Source organism: Stegodyphus dumicola, chromosome 4 (genome assembly GCF_044657685.1).
Source record: "Stegodyphus dumicola isolate Sdum_Otavi_A_Nest chromosome 4, ASM4465768v1".
Taxonomy (NCBI): Eukaryota; Metazoa; Arthropoda; class Arachnida; order Araneae; family Eresidae; genus Stegodyphus; species Stegodyphus dumicola.
The window spans coordinates 206,874,909-206,890,701 of record NC_140771.1 but is presented as its reverse complement, the minus strand read 5'-3'; the positions used below and the strand labels follow the sequence as shown (position 1 = coordinate 206,890,701).

General features: G+C 33.0%; 1 protein-coding gene across 2 annotated transcripts in view; it reads left to right on the top strand.

Annotated features, from left to right (window-relative positions):
• Nucleotides 1-527: 527 nt before the first annotated feature.
• The window catches only part of LOC118186026 (lachesin-like), a 145,306-nt gene continuing 130,040 nt past the window's right edge, over nt 528-15,793 (top strand). For both annotated transcript variants that reach the window (XM_085815919.1, XM_085815920.1), the window contains exon 1: nt 528-797. In XM_085815919.1, the coding sequence (XP_085672045.1) occupies nt 734-797 (64 nt within the window). In that variant the 5' untranslated portion in view covers nt 528-733. The remainder of the gene's footprint in view (nt 798-15,793) is intronic.

Here is a 15,793-nt window from a genome sequence, read left to right as displayed (position 1 = left end):
TTATTTTTATTTGTCAATTAAAGATAAAATTTTAAATAGATTTAATATTTAATTTTAGAAAAAAAAAACAGTTATATGAGAACAATTTTGAAAAACATTGTCAGGAGATAATTGTGCACACAATAACAAATTAACAAACATCTATCACTCTGCCCACACGCTTTGAACTTCATGTATAATATCGAATTTAATCATTTTATTCACAAAATACACATTTATGTTCAATACGATGTTTTAATGTCCTTAGAATTTCAGATAAGAGTAATTTTTAAAATTAGTGCCAGTTTATATGTGAAGGATTTATCTGTTCGTTATTTATTCATTGCTAATGCAGCCACAAGTTAATACACATTACATTTTTATTTAACAGTAATTATCGTCAATGGTTATTTAAGTACTTCTTAACACGTGCGTTTGCGATGAGCCCGCGCTTGCGTGAAAGCGCGCGTTATGGCCCGGACCAATGAAAGATGCCCGCGAACGGCGGAGAAGATCCTTCACACCGCCCATAAACTTTTTCTCAGACACTCAAAACGGCTATTAGGATGAACAGCTCGAGGTATGAAATGTTTCGGTGGTGAAGAAAAAGGCTCCAAACCCGCCTGTTATAATTTACAACTGCTCTTCATTTCTTTCTCCCGTCTTCTTTGACAGCTTTTTATATTTTTGTCTTAATCATCGGCGTTCTGACTATTCTTGATATTCCCGAAAAGTTTTTAGTCCGGAAGGCGGAATGTTAGCGGGCTGTGTCATTCGATGGGCTGTGGTCATATACGGAGCAGCGTTCTTTCAGCATGGTAAGAAATTATAACGCATATTTATTAGTAATTTTTTTGTATACTTTAACTTTTTAACTGATTAAATATTTTTTTAATCTGTTTAAAATTAATGTTTGAAAATGATTAATTTTAAAATTTTCGTTCATAATAAATGCAATTTTTTTCATCTAATATATGTAATTTAATGTCTTACCTAACGATGGCTGTTTGTGAATGCAGTAATATTTTTTCAAGTTCCTTTTATGGTAGGAATGGAAAGTTAGATGAACTAAATCACGCTACTTCGAGAAACAATAACTTATTGTAGCTTGCTGTGCTCTATAGTTTGGCTTCCCTTAAAATATACAAGCGGTAACATGTTTCAATGTAGCATTAACAGCTGATGCTCGTTATAACGATGTTTATTGTAAAGACCGTTCTATTTCTAGTATTAGAATAAAAAGTTCCAACTGATCCACTTTCTTTATAACGATTACTCAATAAGACGCTATAATGGAATAATAATAATATAGAATCAGAACGCTATAATAACATACATAATCAGGACGCTATAATGAGGATCAGTTGTTTGACATTTGTTCTGCTAAGTCAAAGGAGAGTATTAACGGAACATAAATTAAATGGAAAGAAAAGAGTGCATCACTTTTAACATTTAATTTTATAACAATGAAAAACTAGCGAAATTTGCTCTTAGGAAGTATCTTCATTAAGCACCTTATTTGTCTGTGCACTTTTATAGAGCAGCTTACGAGACGCATATAATATAAAGTACTCGTAATACAGGCCTTTGCTGTAAAAGTTTGAAAAGATAATCAGTTCTAAAATCATTCAATATTTTTGTCAAATGAATATTTCAGTTTTAAAAATAATCAGAGGCCGCTTCTTTAGTTTTAAAGTGTAAAATCTTAGAGTTTAATCAATTAAGTAAAGTCTGATACAAAAACTCGCATTCCGCGCTCCTGCAAAACTTGATAAACCAGTCATTCCTCCGTACAGAATCATCCAACCGCTCATCTCTTTCTCGGAGAAGGATAAGGTTCGAGGAAGCTGCATTCTGGGTTATTATTAACGAATTATATCAAAGTGATGATTGTGTGAAACTGTAACATAACATGCAAAATAAAATGAATTTCGAATTATGAAATTACATCCATAAGTACTAAAATAACTTCAGAATAAACCGCACTACACTTCAGAATAAACTACACTTCAGAATAAACCGCACTTTGTGTGAAGGAATGGTATCTTTTGAAAATCATCAACGAATTAATGTTTTGAAAACGGACTAATAAATATTCTGTTATTTAAAGAAAGTTTATAGATCTAAAAGTTTTTCCCTCCAACGCAAGGATTCTAATAAATCAATTATACTCTTTCTGGGACTTGAAACATGGACCTTCCGATGCTAGTAGGACTTGGGAGTTACAACACGAAAACACACACCGGGAAGGCGATAGTTCTTTATAAGTTTTTTCATTGAGTTCTTATCAAGATGCTTAAAAGGGCAGTTCTCACTTCTTTTATAACTACAATTTTCCTTTTAAAACGAACGTTAAATCCTCATGATTAGCTTGCAAACTTATGACCTGATATTGACCCGAAACTTTTCTGAACTTATTCTAACGAGTAAATCTGATGAAAAGCTGTAAAATTATTCAGTTATTGTTCCAAAAGTACTTCTGAGAACGACATCTGAATATCCATCACACGTCGAGAATAATTCTGTAAAGCAAAGCGACACTCAACAATGAATATAACAGTCTTCCTCTGATTTTCATTCCAAGTTTACGTGTACAATTCAAACGCTGCCCCCGGTGGCGGAAAGCACAATACCGATTGCTTAGCATACAGAACTTTTTTCATCCAGCCTTCTGCATACTGTCTTGCCTAATACTGTCCTTCCTGTAGCAGAAATAAGCGCAGATATAAGCTGAGATGGAGTGGTAGTCTTATAACAATGTAATACTAAATCGCAAGCACCATTCATCTACAGGAGTGGTAACTCTCTGCTTGCCTTCGGTAGGTCTTCGAGAGACTGAACCAGTGGTTAGAAATTTATTTCACAACCAGTTTACCACGGAACGGTTGACTAAATGTCTACCGTTCCGTGACAACGTCAAGTGGTCACTGACTTGCTTCTAATCGGCCTAGGCCTCTATAACGCAAATCTGCTGGGAAATGTCTTCTTGAACTCATTTTTACACATGGCTATCTCGAAACTGTTTAATATACCGTCTTCATTGAGTAGTGATTCCCCCTTCTCCAGCTGGTTTTTAAGTTGCACCGTATTTAATAAGCACGGCGAAGGCAGTACCACTCTTTTGCAAAATTAATAATGCTTCTCAATGCAACATACTTTTATTTGTAACATATCCAAATTTCAAGAATTTAGAACTACTTAGCCGATTTTCGCGATTATTCACTTTGTTCAGTTTAACGCTTGGAATACAATGTAACAGAAAACAAATTTTGAGCTTAAAATTGCAGTATATATTTGTTTATTTCTAAAAGGAGGGTTTTAAACACGAATTCGGATAATATTTACCTATTAAACAGTTATTTTTTGATAATGCAGCAAGCATCCTATGGGAAATGAACAAAATGTTGTACTTAGCAGACTTACCATTATCTTAGGCAATTATGTTTGACAATATCCTTAAATTAAAATTACCTATTATAAAGTTTTTTCCTAAATATAAGAATAAGAGAAAGTAAATATTAGTCTAAGCCTTAAGTTTAAGTCTGGTAGACTAAATAGGAAATATGAGTTACTACTCCATGTACTTACTAAATATTAGTCAATGCTTTCTATCTGTTTTATAAGGAATTAAAATACGCAGAAATTTTGAAAATTCTGTGGGTAAAAACTATAATATATTAAAATTCACTTATAAATCATTAAAACGTAGTTGTATATTTTAGGGCATAACGTACGAAAGTGTTTGCATGAAATGTAAACTTACATTGTGTATAACATTGTTTTCCATTCTTTTTTTGTTGTTATTGTCGTTTTTGTGTTTTGTACTTTTGTTTATTTATTTTGGTACTACTGTTGTAAGCCTCATGTACACTTCAAATAGGAAGAGATATAAAATTAAAGTTAACAACAACAACAAAATAATAATAATAATTAAATGAATTAAAATATAAAAATAATACTATGTTAATGATTGGAAGTTTTAAACAATCATGCTGAATTATTGTTACATTACATCAACATTTCCATATATCAGAGTAAAGTAAATTTTCCTTCAGATTAACAACAATTTTAATATCTGGTTATAACGAAAGTTTTCCGCCAAAAAGCGTTTTTAATAAAGTTAGGGAAAAAAAAAACATGAAAGCAGTACATTTAGTGCAGAATTGAAGATAGTACCAGTAAGATGTAACTGCAGGTGTGAAAAAAAGGTAGAAGTCCGAAGGAGGGATGTCGGGGCCATATGGTGGAGGTGGCAAAAAATCCCAATCGAGTCCGTTACAGAATCCAGCTGGTGAATGCAGACACATATGGTCTTCCATTATCTTGATAGAACATTACCTTTTTGCTACGGAAGTCAGTTCGACGTTTTTCCTTAATAGCAGCGTCAACAAGGACTAACATCTCACTGTACAATTCTCTATCGAGGGTTTTACCATTTTTCTACGGACTTTTCCACGGCAATCCCACCAGATACAAAGCATAATCTTTATGTTAGTCAAATTGCGCTTTGAAATGCTGCCGAGGGGCTCACCGGGAGCAGACCAACCCCCATTTCGGCCTGTGTTGTTTAAGCAAATCCACTTTTCATCACAAGTGACGAGCCGGTCGAGAATTTTGTCCTTGCGTTGATTTTCGAGCAAATTAGTGCGGGCCCGAACACGTCATTTCTTATCTGCTTGAGTCAACTCATGTAACACTGAGCGATTGAATTTGTACGTCAAGTTTATGCGATGTACAGCGCGACTAATGGGCATGACACTAATGTCTAACTCCTTAGCAAGCTCTCAAGTGGTTGCATACTGATCTTCTTCCACAAGTTCTCGCAGGCGGACCTCATCAACATCAGTAGGCCGGCCAGAGCGCTCTGCTTCTTGAATGTCATAGTCCTTGATTTTGAACTTTAGGTACTAAACCTTCACAGTGTCATATGATACAAGATTAGTACCCAAAGCAGAACACATGATTTGGTAACATTCTGTAGCTGACGTTTTGCAACAGAACTGGAAGTAAATTATGGTTCTAATCTGGTATAGTTTCATTCCAGGCACCTTGTACTTAAAACGATACCTTTTTAGAAATTTGAAAATCTAGTGTTCTAAAGCAAGTCTCTTTCTTTCAAATGCTAAAAATCTTTTGACAAATATGATTAAACATGCCAACGCGAACTGTTTGCGCAGACGATACTTGCGGTGGCGGGAAACTTTCGTTAAAACCCGATAAATTTGTCATTTTTGAGGAAGTGGTAATAAATAAAATATATAACAAGCACTGAATAGACTATTAAAAAACTGGCTTGAAAGGTTTACGCTTATGTAAATTAATAAAAAGTAAGTGTAGATATCAATGTCTAAAAGGGCACGGAAGACAAAAGCTGCTACACATACAGTTAATAGATGTAGGTATAGCTCTTTGTTAGTAATTTTGTGATTAATTTATAGAAATTGGAAGCTTGAACAATTCATACTATAAGTATCAAAATCAGGTACCTACATTAAATTTTTAAAAGTGCAATTTTTCATGAGAATCATAGGTATAATTTAGCAACTGCAACTGGCGCTTGGAAAACGTTTTATGTTAAACTGAAACTATTATGCAAAAATAATTCTTTAGTGGAAATTTTTCGTTTTGGCATATAATGTATAAGAGCCAACCACTGCGAATCACTAGATCTATTAATGTAAAGAAAGATAATTACTAGCTCCATAATTAGAAGCAAACATAAAGTTTTGATAGTGATAACTGATTGGTTGAAATGCAAACAATTTTCAGCATTTTGCGGTAGGAAGAAAACAAATCGTTCGTATTTTTTTAAGTGATAAGTCCGGTAGAAAAATTATTCGAAACAAAATGCTTGTCTGAAATAGGGGTTGCGCAATAGCACTTTCAAGGGTGCTGAACTCCCGTTCTGTAAAATATCCGCGTATAAAATTTTTACGTATCTTCAGAAACTACCAGAAGTTTTGCTGGTAGATACACTGTGGATGAATTTATGTTTGTATCATTAGGCTTTACAATGCTACAATAAAGGGTACTTACGTATTATTGCAACGATTGTGAAAGTTTATAAGGTATTTCTCCCGCCTTCTTAGCGTGCCTTCGTAGTGTGGTGGTCTGCACGTTCAGCGCGTAATTGGTCCGTGGTTCGATTCCCGGCGAAGGCCTTGCTCATTTTTCACCTTTCTTGCTTTGAAAAAATCCTAATGTCTCTACAAGTTGACTGCCATAGTATCACGAAATTTGGTGGAGATCCCCTCAGAGTTGCGCCAGTCGTTCCTAAGTAGTTCTCAAGGAATTGACTCCTCTTTATTTAATAAACAATCAACATTCGATCCTCTTCGTTTTCGTGCTTCGTAAAATAGCTTTCTTTGGTTTTTGCTATTTTGTTAGGTCCTCCGGTTTTACCGGAAGTTCTGATAGAACGCTATGAATATAAACTTCCAGCAGGTAACTGTTTCAATCTATTGCAGTTTCGTCGCCATATTCAGCTTATCATATCGTGTTCATTAACATACACTATTTTTTATGGTAGGCTCACGTAACTTTGAAAATACTTTGCTTACTGTTCTGCAGGAATCAGATCCTAAAATTTTATAATTTTTTTTTTTCAAAATGCAAAAGAAAAATTACAGCAGTAATAATTAATTTATATTCTTATTTGTAAAAAAAAACGTGGCTTATGGAAAATCAATCGGAGTTACAGCAAACGAAAGCGCAGATGTTACGAGCGTGTTGTTACGCGACGCTTATCATAACTAGCACTAATTTGCGCTGCGATAAATTGGCGACAGTTTCCCGATCGGCGAGATAATACGTAAGTACCGAGTAAAGTAAGCTAAAGAAAGATTTATAATAGATTAAGAACATCATTAGGAAGAAAAATGCGTTTTTATGCTCTCTTAAAAAATGAATCATCTGTCTGCCATTACCAACATCAGTGTTGCCTTACACGCAGTAGATGTTAACGAGAGCTTTAATTTTAAAATTAAAAGCGCTAAAGCCATATCCGAAAGCTATCAAGAGCAGTGAACAAAAATAAATAAATGAGGAGGAATTTTAAATATATAGAGCATAAAAATAAATGATAACTGAAAATAATTACTATGAAATTAAAGGAAAAGGATTTAATAACACTTAAATTTGTTAACAAATAATAAACAAAATAAATGGTAAAAGCAAACATAAATGAAATTAAAACAAATTCTTTATGAGAAAATTAATTATATTTAGACCCAAAATTAAAGAAAAATAAATAGTTCTAACGGTATTTCTGTTAAGACTATGCAGTATCTTTCTTATTCAAATATTTCGTGGGAAATATCACCAAATCTGTCCCATTTCCCCCCTGGTGCGTTTTCGCTGAAATTAAAAATTTCTTAAAATTTTCTTTAAAATTCCGAAACAAGGCTTTGGCTGAACCTAAGCTTTGGAGGTAATGTGTGTTATTAGCGCTAGACATCAAAAACAAAAAACTCTTTTGTGGCAGATATAAGTACTTTTCATGAGGGTAAACGATAAAAGTAGACAATATTTTCTTATTATAACAAAACGAACACGCGAAGAACAAATGTTGAAGAGGCTAATTAGCAACAAAATCAGCATAGTATGCATAAATTTGCAGTACTATAATTTCGAAAGTTTAAATGAATGGCCTTTCGAATTTCTGCAGTTACACTTAATTCTGTTGCTAAATGATGTCTTTTTATTTATATTTTACGCATTATATTCTCAATTTTTTTAAATATTTTTTATATTTATTTATTTTTTTATATTTTACAATTTTTATATTTGTCTGAAAGGTTTCGAATTTTCACAAGTGCCTAAAATTTTTTCTGATGCATTTAATAAAACAAAGCAGCATTATAAACGAAGTCGAAAAAATTCAAACCACCCTTGTTCAAGGATCAGTTATATTAGACTGAATTTGATATCCTGTTTAGTTCTATTAGACAGAATTTGATGTCCTGTTTAAGTTTTCATGCATTGATCAATATTAACGAGGACCTTAAACAAAGAGAGAGAGAACTCTTTAAAGCAGATGTAAAAATTAAAAATGAGCAACAAGAGTCATGATCTCTTAAAGGCATTGAAAAGTACGAAAAAACAATACTTGGTAAAAATTTTCTTAGGTGTAGTAAAAAATAAGAATTTTTCCCTCTTAATGAATAATTTTCCGTAAGTCTAAAGTAATCGATTTTCGGATGAATTATAGAAATTTGTTACATTTTGTACTACCCTTTCACCATGATATAATTTAAGTTTAATAAGTTCATCGTATCAAAGATTAATATGCATTTCTAATATTAAAAGTGCTTGAATTGCTTGATTGTAAACACGAAATGTTTGCAAAAAAAAAAAACCTAACAATTGATGTGTGTGTGATTATGGCAAAGCCTCGAGGGCTATCTGCCTAAGAGGAGGGACGCCTTCATGGAGGACTTTCTTAGGGAAACTGGCTCGTATACACGTTACACATGGCGAAAACCACGAAAACGCCCATGCAGCCAGCCCGTTCGCGGGATTCGAACCTCGGACCGAACTACCAGTGTTCAGCGACTTTACCGCTCGGCCGCTGGTGGGCAAAGCCTAACAATTAAATCATTATTAATAACCTTGCAACATCATAATATGATTTTCAATACTCTATGAATGGTTTATCGGTAAATTGATTAGCTTTATTTTAAGGTATGTACTAACGAACAACTTCGTTCCACATCATATTTTCAATACATTTTACCTAAACATTTATCCTCATAAAACTTACTTGCTATTACTGTGAATACGGACCCATATATTTCACAAATACTGAAAAAAAAATTAAAAATTTATAGTTGCTATTTAAACCAAAGTACTGAGATATTTACACAGTTTGATTTTTATTTTAAAATGATATAAAAGCGAGCAGTTAATTTTCTTTTGCTTCAGGATAAAAAAGTATGTTAAAATTTGCTTTTCTGCAAAATTTTCGTTTTCTTCTTTGCATTATTCAGCTGAAACAGTATTTATTTGAGAAGTTATAATCACTTATGAGGGGAAAAGTTCAGTCTCAGATATCAAAGTTGTAGGGACATTGGATTAATTGGAAAAGCTGGAGAGAGGAAAATAAGCAACCGTCTTCGCCGGGAATCGAACTACGGACCTCTGGAATACCGACGCAGCGCGCAGACCGCTACACCACGAAGGCACGCTAGGAAGGTGGCAGAAATACCTTATAAGTTTATTAATTCGATGTTTATGTGTTATACCTATAGACATGAATCTGCCCTTTTTATAATAGATATTATAATGAGGAGAAAAAATATGGTGGAAAAACTGTACATCAGCAAATTAGAGGTTCATAACTGCATTTATAATTTTTTTAACGCAGTGTGGAGAGAAACCTTTCAGCAGAAGAATGATTAACTCAAGGATTAGCCATAACATTTACTATCACTAAAACAGAGGCTCTCCGGTTTGAGATGTTTGTTACTAATGCTTTAGACATCAGTGTTTGAAAAACTGGCGTATGGTACTTCTTGTTTACAAGTGTACGAACCTAAGGGCAATATCATAAGTTGGTAGAACTTAGACATCTTCTGCGCTGTCAAACTTTCTTTCCTACTGCTTAAATAAAGCATACCAACAAGACGATGATGGAAGAGCTTCAGGATGAAAATATCCATTAACGAACTTTCAGTTTTCTGTTCTTTCCCCTTTTAGTTCTGGTTTATTTTTTATTTTATTAGCACCAGAAGTGCTATTACTCTTAAAACTCATATTTTTGTTCGTGTCACTAATGTATATCACTTTTCAAATGTTGCCACCAAATATTATCGCCAGGTAGTATTTAAAAAAAATTAATATAACGAATATAAAAAACATATTGCAACACAAATGAAAGGATGTTGCCATAAAATGTAATCTCTATGTATTGCTTTTTAAGAAATAAAATAGCGAATATTAAAAGAATATAGGGCAGCATTTAACACTTTACAGGGAATTCTAAGAATATCTTATATAAAATTTCTTTGATAAATATACAATGCACCTTGGTATATTCGTAACAATAAAATACATGAAGAATCAAATATTGAGCATCTTAATACTATAAGGCAGCCAAGAAATTTCTTGAAATATCTTCTTTAATTAATAATGAAAGTACTATGCCTATGATATACATGATGCTCGTAGTTTAAAATGTCCCAGAGCGATCCTTAATGTAAATATTATTTAGGGAAAGCAATTATTAGTTGTGCTTGTTTTTATTTTTTATGTCCACTCTCAAAATATAAACCCTGTGAAACTTCTCATTTTTTTGCAGACTTAATGAACTGAAAATGAGTGAATAAATGAGTTCAAAAATGGTGTACTGTTTGGATGCAGATGTACAGATACAAGAATTATATAATTGAACAATATATGGTCATTAATATGGTATAATCGCTGAATTATAAACTAATAACTGAATAATTGCACTAATTATTGTTAATTATACTGAGATAGACCAAAATAAGAGAATTTAGAAGGATAAGTGCCTTAATTAAGGCCAGTAATCACGTGTTGCTTGGAAACCGGTGCATACAAATAATATTCACAGAACTCAATAAAATATGGTTACTAATCTTATCTATATATATAAGCGGCTTAAGTGTTTGTCGCCAATAGTTTATTGGTTGCTTGCGTAACTGTAAATTGTTTTATTCCCCACGCAGTGCAGCGCGTGACGAATATTATGAGAAAGCTAAGCCGGAAAAATTAAAAATACAAGAGCACGTGCATTTAACATTTAATAAATACATTTAACATCTGTTTGTCGCTGATAGTTTGCTTGCGTAACTGTAAATTGTTTCATTCCCCGTGCAGTGCAGCGCGTGACGAATATTATGAGAAAGCTAAGCCGGAAAATTTAAAAATACAAGAGCACGTGCATTTAACATTTAATAAATAAATTTAACGTCTATATATAATAGAATTCGGAAACATACAACCGGCAAAAACCGGCATGAAAAAACAAATAAAATGAAATAAATAAATATCTTTATTATATTTATTAAAGTTTATTGGCTTAAGTGTCTGTTTGTCGCCGATAGTTTATTGGTTGCTTGCGTAACTGTACTATCCAATGGGGTGAAGGTGCCATTGCACAGGGTTGCCGTTTCAATTGAGACATAGATAATTTCCTGTAAAACTTGCCTTTGCTATAACCATCAGTAAGTCTCAGGGCCAAACGCTTAAGCGTGTTGACATTTTTTTACCCTGAGCCTGCATTTGGACACGGTCAACTTTATGTTGCCTGTTCAAGAGTTCGTGAAAGAACGGACGTAAAATTAAAAATAATGGATGGTCCTCTGCAAGGCGAGCTTAAAACTGACAAGCACAAGAAATGTTGTGTACAAAGAGATCTTTAACATGTGAATTAACATTTTATTATTTAAATCACCTTTATTTATTGATCTAGGGGGGGGGCTTTTAAGAAATGCACCGCCAGTGGTTTCCTTCATTGCACTCTACGTTAAGCAATGAAGCAAGTAGAAGGGGGAGACCTCGTGGGGCAGTAAGCAAAGGGTCGTCCTCGCCGCCTGCCCTGGGTAATTCAGTGTGGATTAGCAGACACCTTTACACAAATCATTTTAATTACAATTTATAATATCTAGAGCAGCTGTAATTTTGTGTGACCGCCGGGCTTTCTAGTATGGTATATTCACTGAATTATAAACTGCTAATCTTATATATATGAGCCTTAAGTGTTTGTTGCCCATAGTTTATTGGTTGCTTGCGTAACTGTACTAGCCAATGGTTTCTCATACATTTGGTTTTCAAATCCAAGTTCAGAATTTTCTTTTATTCTTAATAAAACTAGATATGAAATACAATGTTGTCAATAAATGCATTTTCCTTTAAAATTATTAAATCTGTTTTTGTATTTTAAACTGAATTTTCAGCTGAACGCAAATTGATCTGTCAGGGGAAACGTGAACATTTGTTTGCATTGGCAATCATCCGTTTTTGAAATGGTTTACAACTGTAATTATATCTTTATTGCACGGAATCTGTTCATGAGAATATTTGTTATTTAGTATTCTTACAAAGTGGGATCGAGTATTTACACTTTGCATTTTAAACAAAAATTCATTTCGTGCAGTAAATAAACTAATTCAGTTTGAATTAGGACACCTTTGCACAAATCATTTTAATTACAATTTATAATATCTAGAACAGCGGTCATTTCGTATGACCGCCAGGCTTTCTAGTTGTATAAATACACCAGTTATTGTTAATTGTACTGAGAAGCGAAACAAATGAGATAACCGCAAAGTAATACAAGACACTAATGACAAATTATGAAAGGTTCAGAGAATGTACATTTTGTAGTCACGTATCAAAATATATATAAAATACCTATGAGTAAGGTAATATAACAACAAAAGTCAGGGTACTTGAAACGGATAAACTAAATGAATTAATTAGCTAATAAATTAGTTAATTATTGGGACTACGATTAAACATGCAACAGTACCACTTACGGCACGCAAATGAGAATTCTACTTGCATACAATCCATCTAGCCAGCTCTATCCATGAAATTAGACTACCTGAATTTACAAAAGCATTATATATATATATATATATTATAATATCTATTTTAAGCGTTTGACCGCACCGGCGGCTTGTTATTTGAACAGTTAAACAACAACAAAAGGGATTCGAGAATAATATTCTTTCTTAAACACGTATAGCAACACCTAACACTGTATCAGGAATTTTAGGGACATTCCTTTTTTTTTTTTTTTTTTTTTTTTTTTTAAATAAAAATTTTTTTTTTTTACAAATCTTATTTTGCTGTTGAATTTTATGTGGCGTAATGGCGAAGAAAGTGGTGAAGTTAAAATAATAAGTAAAAAGACAAAAAAAAAGTTAGGTCAGCAGAAGTGAATTCATGTGGGGGTAAAGTTGGACGAAAGCATAAGAAATTTTAACACATCTTCTGGTGCGAATCGGGATCCTTTCAGATTTATTTATTATTTATTTAATTTTTATTTGTTTTTTTTTATTTTTAACGATCCAATGCTAAAGGATTATATAGAGTCTTTACGATATTTGATCGGAATGAGCACTGCATATTTTTCCCGTTCCGAGTGAGGGCACTGTGCATTTTTCCCGTCTTTTCGCTGGGATTCGAACTTTGGGTCTCCCGAACACATGTCTAGATTGCTTCCAGTTATATTACAAAGGCATGCGGAAAGGAGGGAGAAAATACCTTATATACTCCCCCTTTTAAAGAACGACTGGGGATGAGGGAAAGTAGTCTCCAAATCTTGGTAATGACGAATTATCATCCGCCACCTTTTAGTTCGGGAGCCATTTGTAGAGTCTTTTAGAATTTTCTATGAGATGTCGGGTAATAATGAAGAAATTCACAGTTGCCCTCTCCGGGATTCTAGCTCTGGACGTCAAGTTTGCTTTCAGTTACACCACAAAGACATGCGGAAGGGAGAAAGAAAATACCTTACAACTATGCTGCACTAGACATGTGATTTTGCTTTTGTAGAAAATAATAAGGTGAGCATCTGTTATGATATTACGATAATTTAGATTTACAACAAGTTTAATTAGCGAGTGTTATATCGGTCTGCGTGTCTGTTCTTAAAAATCTAAAGGAAAGAAGTAAAGTAAAGGAAAGAAATCAAGATAGAAGTAAAGAAGAAAAAAGAAAGAAGTAAATAAAAATAAGACTGAATTAAATTCTATTAAAGTCGCGCAAACTGTTACGAAATTAATGAGAAAAAAATTTAAAAAATTTTCTAAACAATGATACTGAATTACTTAATGTAGAGAAGGCAAACATCATAACACACGAACTAGGAATGAAATCTTGAATTAAATGTAAAATTAAGTAAATTAAATTTTAAACTCCGATCTTTTTAGTTATTTTTTTTTAAATTCTTTTAAGTTAAAGCTGTTTTCTACTGGTCTGCATTTTATCCAGATATAATTCAGAAAAAGAGCTCTGTTGATAATACTCTTGTCTACTTCCTGAAAAAGATCAAAAAGTTTATCAACTTAATGCTTTTTTAATTTCCCATTTAATTTTAGGATTTATGTATGTGCATTATTATGTTTGCCTGCTCTATACTAGGTGTGTGTGTGTTTGTGATTATGACAAAGCCTCGAGGGCTATCTGCCTAAGGAAAGGGATGCCTTCGTGGAGGACTATCTAAGGGAAACTGGCTCGTATACACGTTACACATGGGGAAAACCACGAAAATGCCGATGCAGCTAGCCCGTTCGCAGAATTCGAACCTCGGACCGAACTACCAGTGTTCAGCGACTTACCGCTCGGTCGCTGGTGGGCCGCTCTATACTAGGTAGCTTTCCATCGTTGTTTACATTAATTTTTTTGTTTATTTCGTGTGTACATATTATATTCGTGTGTGTGAGTGTGCGTCTAAAAATTAAAAGCTATGCAAAACAAAGTTCTAACTTTTATTTGTTACAGCCCATTAAGTCTATTCAGCGTAGAAACAGTAATGTGCTTTAACTCTTTCTAAACTGCGTCATTTTTAAAACTAATTATTTTCCCGTGATTCTTATGTAATTCTAATAACGCATGTACTTACATAAAACTTTAGCAATAATAATAAAATTTGCACAATCAATTAATTAGTCAATACGAATAAAGTGAAATCTTAATTATATCATTCTTAACTCGCCTTTCAAATAGGAATCTGGTTATTCTTCTCTGGATTGCTGCTATGCGAACATATCTCCACTTAATCGTTTTTTGTCTTTCTTCTATCGAAATTTTTACAACGATGTAAAGAAAAGGCACACATTTGATGAAGAGCGGTTGCTCAAACTGTACGGATTTAGCTGTGCTTGCATCAAAAATCCAATGTCAAGAAAATAATAATAATAAAAAAATCTGAAAGTTTTCAGATTTTACATTATGCTCACCCAAAGAGGGGTTTTCTTCATTTACATACACATACGTTTCGAGAGCATTTGGGCTAATATTCCTTTGGACTAAAAAAAATATTTAAAAACAGCCTATATTTAGAGTTTCCGATAGACAGTCTCACGCGCTGGAGATAAAAATATCCTCCCCCGTACAGTGTTGTCATTGCTTTAACAAAATATGAAATACACAATAAAATAAATTCGAAATTCAAAACTCAGGCGTCCAGGTATTCATTTTCGGGTTGAGGAAAACGTTATTCAGAATTTGATGGCTTTAGGTACCGCTGTTTTTCACAATGCGAACAACACACATTCATGTAAATTCTTCATTATTTAATTTCTTTAAATATAATGCAGGGCGATAATATTTGGTGGCAACAATTTGTAAAGTGGTTCAGACTTTTATAGTGATTCAATGCAAAATCCCATTTAGAGACTAATAACGTTTCTGGGCTGACGCTCCTTTGAGCTAAAAAAAAAAAAATAAATAAAATAAATAAAAATTTAGAAAAAAATTGTTTAACCGGCCAGGATGACCTTATTATCTTTAAGTATTATATACACATACGGATTATCAATGCTAAGTTTTGAAAGTAGAAACATTAAACAGTTTTCCAATTTGTATTAGCTTTTCATGTCTTTCTCAAAAATCAAATCTCTCACTTTTATTGACAAGCGATATAGTTATCTTATTGTACATTTTTTATATTGTTAATGCAGGGATTGCAAGTTTCTCAGGCAAAATAGAAGAAAATATCACATGAAATGTTTTCTTTGACGAAAGAAACTGATTTTTTACAATTTTATCCTTATACTTCATTATTAAATTGATAAGCAATTTAATTGCATTAAAATTTAATTAATTAAAGCGTATTTAATTA